Genomic DNA, 20,523 nt, shown 5'->3' on the forward strand with positions numbered 1-20,523 from the left:
GCTCGCCACAGCTGGTGGAGAATGCAGGCATAGTAACTGAGCAACGATTCGTACAACGTTTACTAAACACCATCCATCTTGTGTTACAGAACGCCGCGCTCTCTCTCTCGTCGGAACACGAGCGCCATGGAGGAAATCATCCGCCGGCTCACCGACCTCACCACACGACAACAGCAGCTTTCCGAGCAGCTGGCACGGAGGCAGGAACAAACAGAGCAGTCCGTGGAGTTAATGCGCGAGGCGACGGCAGCACGGATCCCACTACCGGATGCTCGAGCAGCGGCGCACCACCTCCTAATGAAGCTTACCGAACAGGATGACATCGAGGCATACCTTCACACATTTGAGGTGGTCGCCACCCGGGAATCGTGGGACAAGGCGGAATGGGCAAGAATCCTGGTGCTGTTCCTGACTGGAGAAGCACAGCAGGCGTATTACGCACTCCTTGTCCCTTCCAACGAGGATTACGACGCCCTGAAGCAAGAAATCCTTGCCAGGGTGGGATTGCCTCCCGTCAGTGCCGCCCAGCAGTTCTTCCAGTGGATCTATGAGGAACACGCCCCAGTGCGGACCCAGGCCGCCCGGCTATCGCAGCTCACACACCTCTGGTTGTCACGGTGGACTGCCTCCTGCGAGCCCTGACTCGGCGGTACCGGACGTCGGTCAGCATGCGTGGTCCCGCCTCCCTCCGAGAGATGATAGAAGCGGTAGAGATGGCGGAAGCCTCCGCAGCCCGAGATGCTGGAGAGAGAGCGGCGTTGCTGCCCCTGGGGGCGAACCCAGGATGGCGACCGTCGGAGGGCACCTCCTGGCCAGTAAACAGACCGGCAGCCCCCACCCCCTTGGATGAGCCGATGCCCACCGAACCGGCAACCCCAGGACCCCACGCCTGGCTGGCAGGCTGGCCTGTCACCGCCACCCTGGACTCTGGCACCTCCGTGACACTGGTACAGCCTGGTATAGTTCAGCCCCACGACGGAGGGAAGTCCGCTAACCCGATCACCTGCGTCCATGGCGACACCGGACAGGTGCCCGCCCGGAGCGTCACCGTTGCCGCCAAGCCGGGTTCCTGGTCCTTGGACATCGGGATCGTGGATGACCTTCCCGTCCCTGTCCTGCTGAGGTGGGACTGGCCAGGTTTCGACCAGTTGCTCGCTGCCTCCATGCAGCCGGCCGACCATGGGGGTCGCCAGCGGAGACGCCAACCGCTAGGACCACGGGGTCGTTGGCCAGTCCTGATGGAGTGCAAATGGAGAGTGAACGGGAGGGTGAGTGCCCCGACCCTAACCTTTTCTCTGACCTCTTCCAGCAGATAACCGGGGGAGGATCTTTCGGGAGAGAACGGCGGGAGGACAAACGACTGAGGAACTGTTGGTCCCAGGTACGGGTCGTCGAGGCCCCCCCTCCCGTACTTCGCTATAATAATAATAATAATAATAATAATACATTTTATTTAAGGCGCTTTTCAAACCACGCAAAGTCACCATACATCAGAAGTAATAAAGACAACAACAAATATCAATAAAACAGAAAAGAAAAACAGTAGTTACGGAAAAAAAATCATAGTAATCATGTAGGATAGGCTATTCTGAATAAGTGAGTTTTGAGTTTAGCTTTAAATTGAGGTAACGAGTCTAAATTACGGATGTTAGAGGGGAGAGTATTCCAAAGAAGAGGAGCGGCCCGACTAAAGGCTCTGTGACCCATGGTGGTTAAACGGGCCGTAGCTGTGTGAAGGAGACCCAGTGAAGAAGAACGGAGAGTTCGAGGAGGAACGTAGAGGCGAATGAGATCTGAGAGGTAAAGTGGAGCGAGGTTATGGAGACTTTTATAAGTGAGAAGAAGAATTTATATTCAGTGCGAGATTTGATAGGAAGTCAATGAAGCTGTTGAAGAGATGGGGTAATGTGTTGTATAGATGGAGTCCGGGTTGTGATACGAGCAGCGGAATTCTGAATCAGTTGTAGATTATGGAGAAGCTTGTGTGGTAAACCAAATAAGAGAGAATTACAGTAGTCAATGCGAGAAGTGACAAGTGAGTGGACAAGAATGGCAGTATTGTGTGGGGTAAGAGATGAAAGTAGGTGAGCAATATTACGAAGATGAAAGTAACAGGACCAAGTTATACTATTATACTATTAATGTGAGCTTCAAATGAAGGAGTGCTGTCAAAGATGACCCCCAAGTTCCTAATCTGACGAGAAGGGGAGACGAAGGAACCATCGATGTATAAAGAAAAACTGGAGGACCTAGAAAGACTTGAATTAGTGCCTATAAGGAGAACTTCAGTCTTGCTACCATTAAGCTTAAGAAAATTAGCAGAAAACCAAATGTTTATTTCATGTAGACAGAATGGAATCAGGCTTAGTAGATACATAAAGTTGTGTGTCATCAGCATAACAGTGAAATTTAATACCAAATTTGGAAAAAATATTACCAAGTGGGAGAAGATAGATCAGAAACAATAAAGGACCTAGGACAGAACCTTGAGGAACGCCGCAGCTAACTGAAGAGGGTTGGAAATGGAAACTTTTTAGTTGTACGAACTGTGTACGGTTAGAGAGATAAGAAGTGAACCAGGCGAGAGGAATACCAGGGATACCAATAGTAGATAACCGGTTCAGCAAAATGGTATCAAAGGCTGCACTTAAATCAAGCAAAACAAGAATCGATAAAAACCCATCATCAGCAGCCATTAACAGATCATTAGTTACTCTCACCAAGGCGGTTTCTGTACTATGCTTGGAGCGAAAGCCTGACTGAAAACACTCATACAAGTTGTTATTACTAAGGTGAGCTTGAACCTGTGCTGCAACTGCTTTTTCAAGAATTTTGGAAATTAAAGGAAGATTTGAAATGGGACAAAAATTATCTAAATTGTTAGGGTCTGCACCAGGTTTCTTAAGAATTGGGGTTATAGTAGCAATTTTAAAAGATGATGGAACAATTCCGGAGTGAAGGGAGGTATGAACAATACGAGTTATAAGGGGAGAAAGAGAGGGAAGACATTCTTTTACTAGGTGGGTTGGTATGGGGTCGAGTAAACATGTGGAGGAATTAAATTTATAAATAAAATTAGTAATTTCTAGTTCAGATGGCAGGGTAAATGAAGAAAAAAGAATAAGAGGGATATCGGTTAAAACACTGTATAATGAGTTAAAATATGAGTTATCCGAGGAGGCCAGGTGTTGGTGGATGGTACTTATTTTATCGCTGAAAAATGACATAAATTCATCACATTGAGCAGTGCAGTACAGGTGTGCAGGAAGGCTGCCCTGTGGTTTCAAAATACGGTTAACAGTGGAGAAAAGAGCTTTATTATTACTTTCTCCAGACTCAATCAAATGTGAGTAAAACTCACACTTGGCAGTAGAAAGGGCATCTTTGTAACGATGGACATGTTCATTATACAACTCTTTATGTACCATAAGTCCAGTTTGTTTATAAAGGCGTTCCAAACGCCGGCCTTTAGTTTTTAGCTGCCGAAGTTCAGGAGTAAACCAGGGCGCAGAGTGAGTGAATGATACAGACCGGGTTTTGAGTGGTCCAAAATTGTCCAAGAGCTGATGTAATTGAGAGTTATAACAGAAGACCAGATCATCAGAGGAAGAGAGATGGTCACTATGTGGGAGGTCGATGATTGCAGCTTTGAAAGCTGATGGGATGATCTTTTTTATATTACGAAATGACATGGAACGTTGTTGTTTGGATCTACAAAGTGCCACATTAATATTGAAAGAAAGCAATTTATGATCGGATATGGATATTGTAGTTGCAGTACAGTCAAAAGGTGTAACACCCAAACAGCAGACAAGGTCCAGAATGTGGCCTTTAGAATGGGTAGGAAAGTCCATATATTGCTGAAAACCCAAACTGTCCAGGCAGGAAATAAAATCCTTTGTGCGTGAGTTACTGGTGCTGTCCACATGAATATTAAAATCACCCAATAAAATAATATTAGGTGATAAAGTACACAGTGAGGTTAAAAATGCACAGAATTCATCTAGAAATGTATTACAGTATTTGGGTGGCCGTTAGACAACAGCTAAAACTGTAGGCGTTGGGCCACTGATAGATAAAGCAACTGATTCAAAGGAGGCGTACGTTGATACAGTCAACGGAGATGCTTTATAAATCGATTTATGAATAATCGCTAAACCTCCGCCACGTTTGGAGATGCGAGGTTGCGAAATATAAACAAACCCAGGGGGACACGCATGATTCAACTCTAAAAAGTAATTCTCTTGCTGCCAGGTCTCAACCAAACAGAGGAAATCAAACTTACGATCATCCACAATGTCACTGATGAAGAGACCCTTGTTGGTGAGAGAACGTATGTTGAAAAGTCCAACTTTCAGCACATTTCCATCCAGTGAGGAGCTAGCCGATCTGGCTAAGCTGGCTAACACGCTCTGGTCAACAGTCCGCTGAGTGTTCCTTGCGGCTCGGGGACCTGAAGTCCAGAATGACCGTATATCCTTCGAATCGTCATACCTGAAGCCCCGTCGAGACCCACGATGGATATATTTCGGGCGGGGCCGATGAATGATGTCTTGATGGAGACATAGCGACGGCGGATGCTCGGCAGAGTAACACCGCAGCCGATAGAGCTCAGTCGCTGTGTATAGAAACAGAGGGGTCACCACGTGAAACAGTGACGATAGAACAATCCAAACAATGATGAGGAGATGGTAAGCCCACATTGTGTCAGTCAAAACCTAGTTTGACAAAAAAAAAAAAATGAAAACACCGGAGAGCAGCGGCAGCCAGTAGCGCCAGCGTTCACTCAACCGGATACCAACCGGCTATCAACCGGCTATCAAAAATGGTCTGTTATACTGTGCCGCCCTGAGGCGGGGGGAGGAGAAGCTGCTGCTGGTGGTTCCAAAAACCAAGACAGCCACCATCCTGGAGCTGGCACATGCTCATCCCATGGCTGGACACCTTGGGGCCGCCAATACGGCCCAAGGGATCCAAGATCGTTTCCACTGGCCCGGCCTGGAGGCCGAGGTGAAGAGATTCTGCCAGAGGTGCCCAACCTGCCAGAAAACTTCACCTAAGTGACCTCCCCCCAGCCCTCTCATTCCATTGCCCATCATTCGGTGTCCAAGAGGTGCCCCAGGCGTCCACCGGCTTCACTCCGTTTGAACTCCTTTTCGGCCGACAGCCGAGAGGGCTACTGGATGTGGCAAAGGAAGCATGGAAACAACAGCCAGCTCCCCACCGCAGCCTCATTGAGCATGTACGGCAGATGAAGACCCGCATCGATAGGGTGAGGCCCCTAGTTCGAGACCCCAGCGAGGCCCAGCGCGCCCAGCGGAGGCTGTATGACCGGCCCGCCCAACCTCGCGAGTTCCAGCCAGGCGACCGGGTGCTAGTGCTAACCCCCAAGGCCACCTCCAAGTTCTTGGCGTCCAGAAATGGTCCATACACCATCCTGGAGAAAGTGGGGCCGGTCAACTACCGCGTCCGCCAGCCGGGACGTCGCCGGGAAGAGAAGATCTACCATCTCAACTTGCTCAAGAAGTGGGTGGCACCACCAGCACAAATGGCCGCCTTCTCCGCAACGAAAGCCACCGATGGTCCAGATGGGTGAACACCTCTCTCCCGTGCAGAAGAACGATCTCCGGGCCCTGGTCAGTTAGTTCCACGACGTCTTTTGTGAGAGACCCGGGCAGACACAAATCCTCCAGCATGAGGTTTGGACACCCCCTGGCCTCGTCGTCAGGCAGCGGCCCTACCGGGTCCCAGAGGCTTGCCGACTGGCTATAGAGGAGGAGATTACCCGGATGAAAGAACTCTGAGTGATAGAACCCTCCCGCAGCCCCTGGTCAAGCCCCATTGTCATGGTCCCTAAACACGATGGCACTCTCCGCTTCTGAAACGACTTCCGTCGGTTGAATGAAGTTTCCAGCTTCGACGGGTATCCCATGCCCCGAGTGGACGAGCTCTTAGACCGGTTGGGCAAGGCCCGCCTCATCTCCACCTTGGACCTCACAAAGGGATACTGGGAGGTCCCCCTGAACCCCAACTCACAGGAGAAGACTGCCTTCAATACCCACTCCGGACACTGGCAGTACAAAGTCCTCCCGTTTGGGCTACATGGTGCCTCCGCTACTTTTCAACGAATGATGGACATCCTCCTACGTCCCCATCAAGCACATGCCGCCGCCTATATTGATGATTTGGTCGTCCACTCACCATCTGGACAGATTGCGGAGAGTCCTGGGGGACATACGCAAGGCCGGACTAACTGCCAACCCAAAAAAATGCCACTTGGGACTCGACGAAGCACAGTACCTGGGGTTCCACGTCGGAAGAGGACTGATCCAGCCCCAGGACAAAAAGGTCAACGCCGTTAGGGACGCAACCCGGCCCCGCACCAAAACCCATGTACGTGCTTTCTTGGGGCTAGCGGGGTACTATAGGTGCTTTATCCCTAACTTTTCTCTTCTGTAGCCAGTCCCCTGACCGACCTGACCAGAAAGGGGCAGCCCGAAACCGTACACTGGACCCCCGATGTGGAGACGGCCTTCCAGATGTTAAAACGAGCGCTAGCCTCGTCCCCCCTACTCCACGCACCCGACTTCGGCTGCCCCTTCATCCTCCAGACGGACGCCTCGGATACCGGCTTAGGCGCTGTGCTGTCTCAAACCAAGGGGGGGTGAGGAACATCCCATCGTCTACATAAGCTGGAAACTCACCCCAGCCGAAAGCCGGTATCTCACCGTGGAAAGGGAGGCCCTGGCCATAAAGTGGGCAGTCCTGGAGCTCTGTTACTACCTGCTGGGGAGAAGATTCACGCTGGTGACCGACCACGCTCCCCTCCAATGGATGGCCAAAAGCCAAGGACACCAACGCTCGAATAACCTGCTGGTTCCTAGCGCTCCAGGACTTCCACTTCACCGTGACACATCGGGCCAGGGCCTCCCACGGCAACGCAGATGGGCTGTCGAGGATGTGGTCAGGTTGGACATCCCGGTCAGGTAACTCCCTCCCCTCTCCCCAACAACTCCCTCCGTCTCGTTGCAGGATGTCTCACTGTACCAGGGCGACACTTTGGGGGGGAGTGTGGCGAGCCGCCCAGTGCGCAATTAGCGTCGCCATGGAGACGGAGGCAATCACGACAGCGCAGCTGCCGGTCGTTTACACCTGCACCCAATCTCGGCCAGCATAAAAGGCTGAAGCCGAGGAGAAGACAGTTAGCTACGACTCCAAGTCATGACTAGACTAACACTTTCTCCTGTGTTCATCCAGGTTCGGACGAGTAACGACCGGTCGCTGCACTTCACGCCGAAACACTCCACAACCCAAGCACACACGGGAACCTTGGTTGCACTGTGCACCGCCCCAAAGGACTTCACCCGGAATTGGACACATTCCCCACTTCTGGCTTTTCTGGCCACGGTCCTCTTCTGTGTTTTAAATGAAAACACCCTCCGGGGCTGGTAAACTGTGACTTGTGTACGTCTCGTTACTCTGCTCGCCACAAATATATTTTGAAGAATGTTGGTAACTGAACATCGGCCGTACCCATTGACATGTATGGTTTTGTGTTAAATTTGGTCACCAACATTCTTCAAAAAATTGTCTTGTGTTCTCCAGAAGAAAGTAAGTCATACAGGTTTAAAATGACATGTGGGAGTAAAAATTGACAGAATTTTTATTTTTGGGTGAACTGTCCATTGAAAATCTATGCAAATATTATGTAAGTATTTCGAAATGGTAACGCTTTAGATTACGGCCCGCAATGTACCGCATAATTAAACAGAATATACGGCGTAACTAATTGTAACAATAATGTACCTCTACAGTACATATCTGTAGGTAAAGGGGAACAATATGCAAATATTGGGGAATAAAAGTAAATTTGGTAAGGGATACCTATTTTAATATTACGGGGTATGCATGACCTGCAGTATGCTATACAACAATCTTTGCGTGAACACACACTACATTTTTGTAATCACAATGTACCCATAAATAAGCTAACTGAGTACAGGGTTCTTATTTTTTTATTATAGCAAACATGAAATGAGGGGAAATTATGTGTTTAGTTTTTGCGCAAGCAAAACGGCACGAATAAAGCACGCAGTCTGTCAACTGTAAAAAGTATTCACTTTTATTTGATAGATTTTTAGGTTTGTTGATCACAATTTTTTTATTATAAGTAATTTTGATGATTTTTAATGTGTAAAATGTGCGAAATCAATGTTGATCTTTTGAGACTAGAATCAAGTATTTCAAGAGCGTTTTGATTTGGATGTTTATATGGCATGCAGTTCCCTTATAAAGATTTTTTTTCCCTTACTCTTACCCCTTTATTCCCAAACCTTGCATATTGTTTCCCTTTATCTACAGACATGTACTGTAGAGGTACGTTGTTGTTGTTACAATTAGGTGTGCTGTAAATCCTGTTTAATAATGCGGCACATTGCGGGCCGTAATCTAAAGCGTTACTTCGAAACTTTTAAATATAAACATAAATGCTTAAAACCAAACAGCTGAGGAACACATTTGTGTCTTTGTGATGGTATTGTGTGCCCTTCAATTGTGTGTGTGTGACAGAGATGTATTTATGTTGGTCTGTAAATGAATCTGGTTGGTTCAAATTGGTACTTGCATATCTTGCATGCCACATGTGTCTTTGCGGTGCTGCTTGCAGAGGCCGCTGGGGGTGGAAGCAGAGGGTCAGACAAGCTGGATGAGAAAATGGAAAATTCCTACGTGAAGTGCAGTGGTTCGTGATCAGGTGTGGACTGCAGCGAGATCAGACAGACAGGGCGGGAAAATAGTGAAGGGGAGGGGCGGAGTCAAAGGCTAGACAGCTGCCCTAGATCTGTTCTTAAGACACCATGTGACATTAAACCAGCCTGAAAGCTGTAGCTGAGTCAACCATTCAGATTGTTTCCTATTCTGAGTTTGAATTGCTTGACCATTGCATAGGAAAACAGATTTACTTAATCATATACACTCTAAAAAAAAGCCGTAAAAATAGGGCACAATATACTGTATTAATATGAAGGAATTTTCCGTGTTCATTTTTACAGTTGTTTTACCTGTATTTTACAGTTTGCACTGCATTCATTTGCATTTTAGCATTAATGGAAATGTCCGTAAAATAAAGGAAAATGTACTGGTAATTTTCTGCCAGTACTTTATCTGTTTTTTCACGGGATTTTTTTTTACAGTGTAGTAGTGTTACGGTAGACAAGTTATTGTGATGTGGTTCCTAAAGTGTGGTGAGAGGTTTATAACAGATTGCTATTGGGTACTAGGGGGTTATAGGTGGTTGCTAAGATGCTTTGTTGCTTTGTGGTTGCCAGGATGCATTTGGTTTTTATTATGATGTTCTGATTGGTTGCTAAGTGGTTGCTTACGTGTCCTAGACAAACGAGCCCGCCCCCCAAGTCTCTGTGATGCTCCGGTCCCTACAAATTTCTTAAATCCTTTCTAGATAAACTTAAAAAATAATGATTACAAGTGAAACTCCTTGCAAATCATTGCAGAACAGCTATTTCAGTATGTGTCTTCATACGTCCCCCTGTGTACTGTATTCATTCCGGGCTTTGTATCTGGTATGCTCTCCCAGCGGGGTGAGTCCAAGTGGTTTCTGAGCTGCTAACGTGTTAATGTGTCGGCTATGTGAAGAGATGTTTCGTGGGCTAATTTTACCAGAAGGTATAGCTATTGGTCCACATGCTGAAAAAAGAAATGGACTTTATTGGAGCATATGTGGCAGCACTCTTCAGGAGCACACAATAAAGAACTTGAAGTGGCGGAATAATGGAGGAATAAAAACACAATGTCAAAATGAATTGCTTGAGTTAAATTTGCACTCAATAGAGCTGTTAATGGTGTGTGTGTGTGTGTGTGCGCGTGCGCGTGCGCGCGTGCGTGCGTGCGTGTGTGTGTGTGTGTGTGTGTGTGATATGAATGTGATGAAGTGTTTCTGTTGGCTGATGACAACATGAGTCCATATGACCGCTGACAAGACCCTGAAACTTCAGAGTAGACCAGGAATATAATGGCGGTATGTTGCTTTTGGGATCTAGGGCATGTTAAGCTTTACATGCATATGTTTTGTTGACTGTGTATTCCCCATTTAGAAACCAATAAAAATAATAACATTTCAAAAAAGTGCTTAAAACAATTATTGAATTAATCATATTAAAAATACATAATAATAATAATAACATGCAAATGTTAACATAATGAGGTGTAAAAACATTATACCATTTTTAAAATACCTTTCCTTCATAGATCTGGACGAAAAAGTATCAACACTGCATCATTTTCCTGTAATAATTTAAATCAATATCTCCATAGTTTCATGTATTCCCTATGTTGAGAAAGTTTTAGATATAATAGCTTTTAAAAAACAGGCATTTCTTAAAGTTTGGATATGCCTACAAATCAGTAGGATCATGTGTTCCATCTCGTATTAAAAAAAGGAAACAGTAAACATAGTTATACAAGTGTTATGTTAAGTATTTTCTTCAACAGCTGAGATGTCAATTTGTATTCATATTTGCTTGAAGCCTTTCTTCATGAGGAAGGCTTGTTGTTGTCAGACTGTAAAGTAAAATACTCCTCAAAAATACAGTAAAATACATGATTCATCTTTTCTGTAATTTCACAGTTGTTTACTGTAATTCGCTGTAAGAAAATGTTGTTTTATTTCCATGTTCACTTTACGTTTAAACAAATAGTAGTTTTAGAGTAAAAATGTTGTTAATGGTAAAAATCGTATGCAAAAAAACAAGGTCATCCATAAGCTTCTTGTTCAAATTAAATCTAAAGTTCGGAAACATTGACCAAAACACACAGATCACACAGCTGATTGAGTTTCCCTGTGTCGGTCACTCTGGTCCGGTGACAAGGCTTTGACCAGAGCCCCGTCTTCTGTCACACATGGTCCTTCTTTCCGTCTGTTCACCGCACACTGACATTTTGCCTCTTAAAAATAACACAGATGTTTGAGTGCTCTTGGACAAAGCAGACCAGGCACCGCTTGTCAACCCCCTCCTCACTGTCCAGCAGGCGGCTATTTTAACTGCCGGTGCGTGAATGACTGGACTCTGGGTAACATGACTGGAATTGGGCTTTGAGATGTTGGTGGGGCGGCTGGCAGTGAAGCGGTCAGTGGCTGTCTGCAGCTGTTGGGTGTTAATTGAGCAACACAAACTGAAGTTTCCGCATACGAGCTCCCTTATGAAGTATCTAATGATGACAGATTAAAACATAACAGGTAAACTGTCATTTATGGGTCTGCCGTGTAATATTATAACTCATGCTGAGATATACAAGTGTATTTTTACGTGTTACGTGTTATTCGATGTCTAATCTAAAGAGTGAGACCACCTCATCCCATTCACTAAAAAAGTATTTTTATAGCTGTTGTTAACTGTCACATCAATCCTTAAAGGGCAAGTTCAGGCAAAAATGAAAATTGACATTAAACCCTGTGTTGTTGTTTTTTATAAAATGAGATGTTAGGAAGAATATCAGACCTTCATGGTAAGCAGATGGAGATTTATTCTGCCATGCTCCAAAATGAACAAAATATTCAATTCAGTTTTATTTACATAGCGCTTCACAACCATTTTCATTTTTGCAAAGCAGCATTACATGCATTATAAATAATATTAGTAGTAATAATAGATTCATATATAAAATGAAGACAACATACCGTATTAAATACATGGTTATTGCAAGCAATGTACTGTTAAAAAGCACTACTAAGTATTAGAAATGTAGGCAATATTTTGTGTGTGTTATATTCAAAGACCCAATGAGAAGGTCAGAACAACATAAATAAAGAATGAGAAAATGATGAAAAATATTATTAATATTAGTAAATATTTTAAATAGTTGTGAAATAATACAATAAAACTTTTGTTGTTAGAACAACGCATTCAGATTCTGAAATTCATCTGACAAAAAAAACAAATAGGTGAAATGGAAATTTTACTGAAATCTCTTTATAATAGCACTTATATACAGTATATATATATATATATATATATAGCCATAACAGTGATGATTTCAATAAGTATAAATATTATATTTCATTACATATTTGCATTATAGGCCTACTTTGTTTTGTGATTTACTTGATGTTCAGTATTTTAACGATTCTTTGTATTTCAGTTTAATTTACTATTTACAAAAATAAGAAAATAAGAAAATCAGTTACATCTCATCTGAAAACATCATGATGATGATAATGCTGAGGATGATGAGTACCGGTGTTGGGTGTAACTAGTTCCTAAGTAATTAGTTACTATAATTTAATTACCTTTCCCTTGAAAAAGTAAAGTAAGGGATTACTCTCATTTAGTCTGTAATTTAATTACCGTTACTTCTGATGTAATTGAACTAAATACTGTGTAATATATTCAATAGTGGGAATGACATCAAAATTATAAGTCTAACTTTAAAATGTATGCCGTAATGTATCCTCACATTTTAATACTTTGGTCAGTTAATAAGAATAATTGATGTAGTTATTTATTATTTATTTGAATGAATTAAAGAAGCCGTTTCATGTCTATCCTTGAGTCAATTCTAATCAAGGTTGATGTAGGATATAGAAAGTAATTAGTAATAAGTCATTAAATACTTTTTGGAGAGAGTAATTTGTACAGTAATGTAATTACACTATTGAATATGTAATTAGTAACTAGTAATTCATTACTTTTTCAGAGTAACTTACCCAACACTGATGAGTACAATTCACCTTGTGTCATACTAATTTCTAGTGTTGTGTGTTTATTGTGAGGGTGAGGGGCTATAGGCCTCATTACAGATCAAGGGGGAGGTGGAACTAGTTCAAATTTATTGCCTGTGTCAGCTGTGTCAAATTTGGCAAGCTCAAATGGTCAGCTTGCAAATGGCTGGGGTAAAACTAGGGGTCAGCAGACCACGTAATAATTAGCCCTTATTCCACCCTTGAATACTTTATTAGCAGAGAAAATATATTCTGCATACATTTCTTTCATTAGAGATCATTTCACAATTTTGTATCCCTGAGGTTTGCACACCACTGCTTAGGTGGACGGTATTCGGGTTCTATGCTGAATTCCTGATGTATCCATAAGAGGTGCATGGTCCAGGTGCTTAAGAATATAACTTTACCTGACCCTCACACGTCCAGAATGTTCATGATTTATTTCATAGAAATTTAAAGGGGACCACCCACTTTCTGATGCGTTGGCTCTATTTTTGTGAGGTCAGAAAAGAGTAGCCAGTTGTTCTTTATGGTCCGTCTTTTTACGATGTGGTTTAAGCTGTTAGCGAGACCACCATTCGACCTTTCACTTGTACCCACAGTACACTAACTGTGTATGCTGATGATATAAAAAAGATTTTTAGAACTTAAATCATCAGGTAGATTTCATTTAGTAAACTCTTGGTCTATTACAAACCAGTTTTTATTATTAGTTGTTGGTGGTTAGATAGTGGTTTAGGATCTAGCCATGGGTTTTGGACTGGGAAATTAAAGGTAACAGGTTCAAATCAAGGTACCTCGATCACCACTGTGCCTTCAAAAACATTTTTTACTTTACTTTAAAATGAAAGTTCGTTCATAATTTCGTTTTTCTAAACCTGTTTAACTGTTTGCAATGCAACAGGAGATGCGCAGAATGCGCAGAATGTCCAAGCTCCAGTGACCAAATTTTTTTTTTCCTTTTACTGCCAAGCTTTAGAAAGGTACCTACCCTTTAATGTATCCTTCTCACATTTGTAATACGTTGGTCAGTTAATAAGAAAACTTTATTTAGTTGAATATCCTAGAATCACATAACTAGGTTGATATAGCATATAGAAAGTAATGTAATTAAATACTTTTTGGAGTGAGTAATTTGAACAGTAATCTAACTACACTATTAAATATGTTTTTAGTAACTAGTAATTAATTACTTTTTAGAGTAATTTACCCAAGACTCTATATCAGTTATATCACATACAGAATTATGTGGGCTGTTTTGTTTTCAGTGGATCATGTTTGATGATGTCCAACTTGACACGATTTGTCTACATCCACTATATTCATTTACATTACATTTATTCATTTGAATAATGAATTTATCCAAAAGCGGTCCACTTACAAGTAGGAGAGCATATCAAATTTTGTCAACACCCTAAACAGTACCGATAGTTTACAAGGCCATGTTACTAGGAGCATCCAGTGGTTTTCACAGGCAACATCTTTTCTCTTTAAAAGAACATAGCCCACCAGATCTCTGGACTTCTTTGATGGTTTGTTTATTAAAATTTGATCTTTTTTTAGGCTTATTAGTCAGATGGCACACCAGACGCATCTGTATGGCATGCACAACTGAAAAGAAAGTAAGGTCACAGAGATTTTGTACAGTATATACAGTGTATAGTACTATACTGAGTTTCTTTGCATGTCTTGTGACTACCCTTTACAAAACTAAAATATACATGAATTTAGATGGTTTCAAAGCAACAACATAAACAAACGGTACTGCACATGCGCGCTTTTGTGGCCCAAACTTAATTTCTGGTACACATCTGCAAAGACTCCCTGTAGATTATTTCTGATAACAAGCAAAAGAAATAAAGAGTAAATTACATAAGCAGGCAAGTTAAAAGTATGTCTTTCCAGTATTATTTTGCGTTATGAGTAGAAGGAGCGTTACTTGGCTAAACTTAAATGCGACAAAGTTACAAAACCCATTTAACAAATTGTTTATTTAATAAAATGTTTATACAATAAATTTAACAAATTGTTTATTTAATACAAATAGTATACAATAAAATAATAATATCAATTTAATAAAATAGAAATAGTTTTATTATTAGCCACTAGCCAGACCGATAAACAAACACAGACCGGAAGTTAACTTCAGGCCAGGCGTGTCCGTCCAATGAAACCGTCTATGCTTGAAAATATAATGCAATTTATTAAATAATACATTTCCATATATATTGGAACCAAATGTTTATATTTTCCAATATATGAAAAGTGTCAATTCCTTGTATATTATTCAATATATTGTGATATTGTAATATAGTAACAACATACTATTCTATATTTTCAAATATAAATTAAATGCTTCAAAGTTATCGACATGCTGCCCTATTTGAATGTAGTGAACTGATCTGTTTGATACACAACGTATGGATGGCTAAATAAGTTTCGAATGTTAATCTTTTTTTCTCATAAACTAGAATCATTTTGGATTACATATACTTATAACTTGGTAGCATTTTCGTATAAAATTGTTTCTATTCAACTGGAGAAAGTCGTATACATCTATGGCATAGGATGAATACATTATGAGAGAATTTTCATTTTTGGGTGAACTATTCCCGTAAGTACACTTGTATTAACTGCTGTTACAAGGCTAAAAACATTACATGACCCGTGTCGCATGAGTCGTCAATTAGTAATCACTGAGTGAATAGATTATTACCGTGATGTTTTATAACTGTTTCAATTTAGAGTGTGCTTAGTTGGACCCTGGCCTTCAGGGCATGACTGTGGTAGAAATGAATGGCTTAACATGTCTGCGCGCTGTCATCGCGTCATCACTTTGACATTGAAGCTCTGAACCCAAACAAGAATCCGTGTCCACTTGTCTTCTGCGTTTTTTGACAGCATCTCAGAGACTTTATTTAAAGGGATACCGTGGGTATATTCTGGGCCGGGACTGTGGCCGGCGGAAACTGCTACCTAGGTTGTTGTTGCTAGGTGCCTGAGCGAGACTGCGTAGGTTTATTTCCATCTCTAAATTAGCTGCAGTAAAGCCACTCGAGACGTGAATAAATAAGATCGTGTTTCAGGGCCTCAGATCTTACCGATGCTTCGTAAACTGAAAGGGGGGAGAGGTGGATGAGGGGGTAGACATGTGTTTCATTAGGACACATCACATCTCTCTTTCTCTGAGCCGCCCGCTCCCAAAAAACCATGGCCGACACCCTTGGCATCCTGCTGGGGCCGACGGAATTCCGGTCTGGTGAGAAGATTCACCGCTTAAGCCCTCTGATGCTTGGTGCACATTCACACACACACACAGAGATTACCTTCGTGGGTCTTCAGCTCTAAGGCATTTGCAAAAGCTGCTTTGACTATATGTGTGACTGTTTAACTGTGCAGCATACGTCGAAGAACGCTCTAGGATCAAATCAAAGTTTAATAAACACAGTCGTCCTCTAATTCTCAACCTCTAGGCTTGTAGATTATATCTTAATGGGGTGAGGAGTTCACAATTTTTCTTAAAGGAATAGTTCACCTTTAAAATGAAAATTCTGTCTTTATTTACTCACCCTCTTGTCATTTCAAACCTGTATGACTTTCTTTCTTCTGCAAAACACAAAAGAATATGTTTTGAAGCATGTTGGTAACAGAAAACCGTTGGTCCCCATTGACTTGCATTGGTTTTGTGTCCATACAATAGAAGTCAATGGGGACCAACGGTTTTTGGTTAGCAACATTTTTCAAAATATCTTCTTTTGTGTTTTGCAGAAGAAAATCACACAGGTTTCACAAGTGAGTAACACATGGTGAGTAAATAATGATAAAAGAGGTGAACTATTCCTCTAAGTTTTAGGAACAGCATAAATTTGCCCTGGCAGGGTGCTTTTTTCAGGAATGAAGAACCGGAATGTCTGTCATTCCCAAGCTCTACACATTTCTTGGCCCGTCCATGTATGTTGATCAAATATTTCAGCTAATTCAATCATGCGTTCATCAACCAATAAGAATGTAGATCTTTCAGCTCAGTTTAAAACATAATACTATCTTTAAAGGAACACTTCACTCAAGTTGTTTCAAATCTGTATACATTTCTTTGTTCTGTTGAACACAAAAGAAGATCTTTTTAAGAATGTGGGAAACTACACAGTTGGGGCACCATTGACTAGTACTATGCTTTTCCTACTATAGTAGTCAATAGTGCCCCAGAATGGTTTGATTACAAACATTCCTCCAAAAATCTTTTTTTTGTGTGTGTGTTCAGCAGAACGAGAAATGTATACAGGTTTGAAACAATCCGAAGGTGAGTAATAAATGACAGAATTTTCATTTTTGGCTGAACTATTCCTTTAACCTTCTACAGTCAATTCACACAAGTTAGCCATCATCCTAACAAGATTTAAAACTCATTGAGCTAAAAGAATACTTATTTCATCCACATCAAACACACACCTGTCTCACTCGTCTTTATCGGCAATAACTATTCACACCTTCCCGACTATCTGTCTATCGTTAGCAAAATACAAACTGATGGGTGGAGAACGCGTTGCTGTAAATGCCAACAGTCACATCCACGTCTGACACCAAGACAAGATGGACTGTTAACAAATCTTCTGTGATTGTAAAACAATTCCACAAATTGGTCCATTTATAAATGAGATGTAAAGCTCAGATGACCTGAGTGTGACACAATAAAGGGGACAAATGACAAAAATCTGAGATAGATTGCGGCAGGTCCAAAATACAGGTAGTCATTGACGGCATGGTGAAAAATAATGCTGGGAAATCATAAAGTGCTAATCACATTACTTTAATGGGAGGGGGTAGCAAAATAAATAGGCTTACAAACTTTTAAAGGGGGGGAATGCATCCCATAGTTTTGTTGTCGACATCAAAGGCTGTGGCATCCAATCCGGCTCTATAGAAATATGGGGTAGAGTCACCATTTTTGGAATCAGGGTGACGGGCTGCCACAAATAACCGTGATATCGACGATAACCGTGATATTAAAAACTATGATTATTTGCATTGTTAGTTCTACATATACGTAACTAAAATAACACTTCAGCAATAGTTTAAAGGTTTGCGTCACAATGGTCACAAACTCTACAAAAATATTCTATCTATAATATCAATATTGTGATTTTTTTGTGCCCAATAATCATGATATTGTGACAGGCCTACTTAGCTAGGTTACATACATGCTCTAATTTACCAAAACTATGCGAGATGAAACAAATTGACTCCAATAAAGGAAAGACCCGAATCGAATGGAGATTCGCTCTTTTTAGGACAGATCAGTTGAGAGGGCCATGTGGCAGCTCTGGCATGGTCACACTTGCGGGACAGTACTAACCGCTGCGACTTAACTATGCGTCAGAAAGGGAGCATCCTGTTGACGTTATATCGTTAGTGCTTGATGTTGATTCCGCAGGAGCTAACAAAAGCCCGCTGGAGTCCTGTGATTAAAAGCCACCTTTGTTTTCTCATTAGGGCTTCCAGGTTAGCAAAAGGTGTGAGCCGCGGCCCCTTCATGGGGCAGACCAACATTAAAACAGGCCTTAACAAACACCAGGCGAAGAAACCCCAAAGCTTTAAATACAGAGGATAATCTGAATGCATCAGTGCTCATCTGGAAGATTAATAATATGTTACCTAAATTAAGTTTTGGATGAAACCGGGGTGTCATAACCTTGTTTCGTCACAGCAAGGCATGACTCAGTTATGTCTACACTCTTTCTTCTGAACTAGACTCCAGACTACTTCAGAACTGTGCAGGTTGTGTGTGGAAGTCCAAACCTTGCCATGTGAATAATTGTCACATGACCGGTGAAGTAACCTGCGTTGTTTTAAAAACTGCGCTTTGCATATTCACCCAGCAAGGACTTTTTTAAAGTGCCGGGGGGTCTGAAAAGGTGAAACGCGCATGGGAGGGATCTTGACGTCTATCATTTTGGCGCAGTGAGGGATCCAGACGCGCAGAGCGCACTGCGCCTCTTCACAAGTGACAGCGCCAACACAACATCAAGAGCGCGGTGGGCCGACAGCACCACTACAATGAATCACTGCCTTTTAACAGTTTTCTAAAGATTTGTATGATGGTATAAAACATATGATGGAACTCCATAATCTCCTGGACTGTACGTGGATAAATTGTTCTCCAAGTGGGATTTATCTGTGTGTATTTGTTTACGGAGACGCGCATCTGAGGGGCTTTTAGAGATCTGTCGCTTCTGCGCTCTTTATTAGCGTATGGATTTGACTCAGCTCATTTAATCAGATCACAGCGAGCTGGATTATCGTTCGGGAAAATCCTGGATACATTTCATTTTCTTCCCACAATGTATGGAATAAATCAGCGCTGCTTGTACATGTAAGTATATTAAGGTGACATAGCCTGTCCTCGTACTTTAATTTATTGACAAATGAGTGACTAACTGTTTCATTTGTTTCTTTTCTAGCTCCTTTCATTTCTTCGTGGTGTGGTGCCATGCACAGGTAAATAAAACTTGTTTTGTGGATTTAAGCGGTGAAATGTGTTGCTGTTTTGCGCGTCACGTATAAAGATGATCTGAGATTAACCCAAAATGATATATAAAGTAGTTTTATCGCACATTAAGCACTTCCAGTGTGACTCTTTGGGAGAGTGTGGGACATTTTTTATTCGTTATAGCTTTCGAGTTAGTATGCTCTTGCTGGCATTTACAAAACGTACGTTTTTCTATCCCAGCAACAGAGAGAGAAATATATGTGATCTTATTTTCCCTTTGCATCGAAAAGGGGGAGAAGAATCACCCTTCTCCTAATTTTAAGCAGTATGTGAGGGAACAGGGCTCACTGACGGACCAGCTGAGCCGGCGGCAGGTCCGAGTCTACCAGCTGTACAGCCGAACGAGCGGCCGACACGTGCAGATCCAGGGCAAGAGAGTGAGCGCCACGGCAGAGGACGGCAACACTTTCGGTGAGTCTGTAATTCATTTACAGTAATTAACTCACGTTAGGTTTCGGTGGAGATAGGCCTGTTTTCACACGAAGAGCGTCTGATTGGGTTATTGGCTGAAACAGGACGCGCGCACTGTTTGCTGATGGTTCAAAAGACGTTTCTTTGCCTAATCGTTGCCTTTTGTGTAAGTTAGGATGTGTTAATTTGCTTCCAAAAGAAAGGGGAAATGGGACTGATGTTGCTAGCCGGCATTTATGGGCAGCCAAATACACACAGGTCATCTTTGTAGTTTCTATAATCTCATGTTTTACTTATACAATTATCACAAAATCCCAACAAAACACATCATTTTAACTTACACATACACTGTAATAATGTTTAGGTCAAGCCATTTATTTATTATTTGTATGACTATGGTAGGTTACACCAATAAAAGTGATTCAATTTTAAAAAATTGGTTTCAATGTTTTACTGTTAATAATGGTATACTGACTGTAAACATATACCAGACTGCATTGTTTTTTGTTTCGGCGCCAACGCATTTTGCTTTTTGCATTACAGCAAGACTTTATGTGGAGACAGACACGTTTGGAAGTCGTGTCCGGATCAAAGGAGCAGAGAGTGGCAGATACCTGTGTATGAACCGCAGGGGGAAACTGGTGGGCAAGGTATGTACCCATCATATCTACACTCTTACGCCGAGATTTCTAGTGTAAAAAACAGGAGTTACGTCCTTAAAAAGAAAAGTGCTACAAGTTGCCATAGAAGAACCGTTTTTGACTGGTTCCATAGTTCCCATTAACATCTATAGAAATCTTACTGTTTAACAAAACATTTCTGACATTGTTCA

The 20,523-nt window shown here is 42.2% G+C and overlaps 1 protein-coding gene across 3 annotated transcripts in view; it reads left to right on the plus strand.

The window, feature by feature from the left end:
- The window catches only part of fgf17 (fibroblast growth factor 17), a 40,948-nt gene that overhangs the window by 17,393 nt on the left and 3,032 nt on the right, over positions 1-20,523 (plus strand). Inside the window, exons 4-9 of one of the 3 annotated variants that reach the window (XM_057356532.1) lie at positions 90-1,381; positions 4,255-7,464; positions 18,224-19,103; positions 19,192-19,228; positions 19,511-19,691; positions 20,235-20,341. In XM_057356532.1, coding sequence (XP_057212515.1) covers positions 19,072-19,103; positions 19,192-19,228; positions 19,511-19,691; positions 20,235-20,341 — 357 coding nt within the window. In that variant the 5' untranslated portion in view covers positions 90-1,381; positions 4,255-7,464; positions 18,224-19,071. Of the gene's footprint in view, positions 1-89; positions 1,382-4,254; positions 7,691-18,223; positions 19,104-19,191; positions 19,229-19,510; positions 19,692-20,234; positions 20,342-20,523 lie in introns of those variants that run through there. The other 2 variants (XM_057356533.1, XM_057356531.1) reach the window with 2 other exon arrangements.

The sequence above is a fragment of the Triplophysa rosa genome, linkage group LG17 (assembly GCF_024868665.1).
Source record: "Triplophysa rosa linkage group LG17, Trosa_1v2, whole genome shotgun sequence".
NCBI classification, from domain to species: Eukaryota; Metazoa; Chordata; class Actinopteri; order Cypriniformes; family Nemacheilidae; genus Triplophysa; species Triplophysa rosa.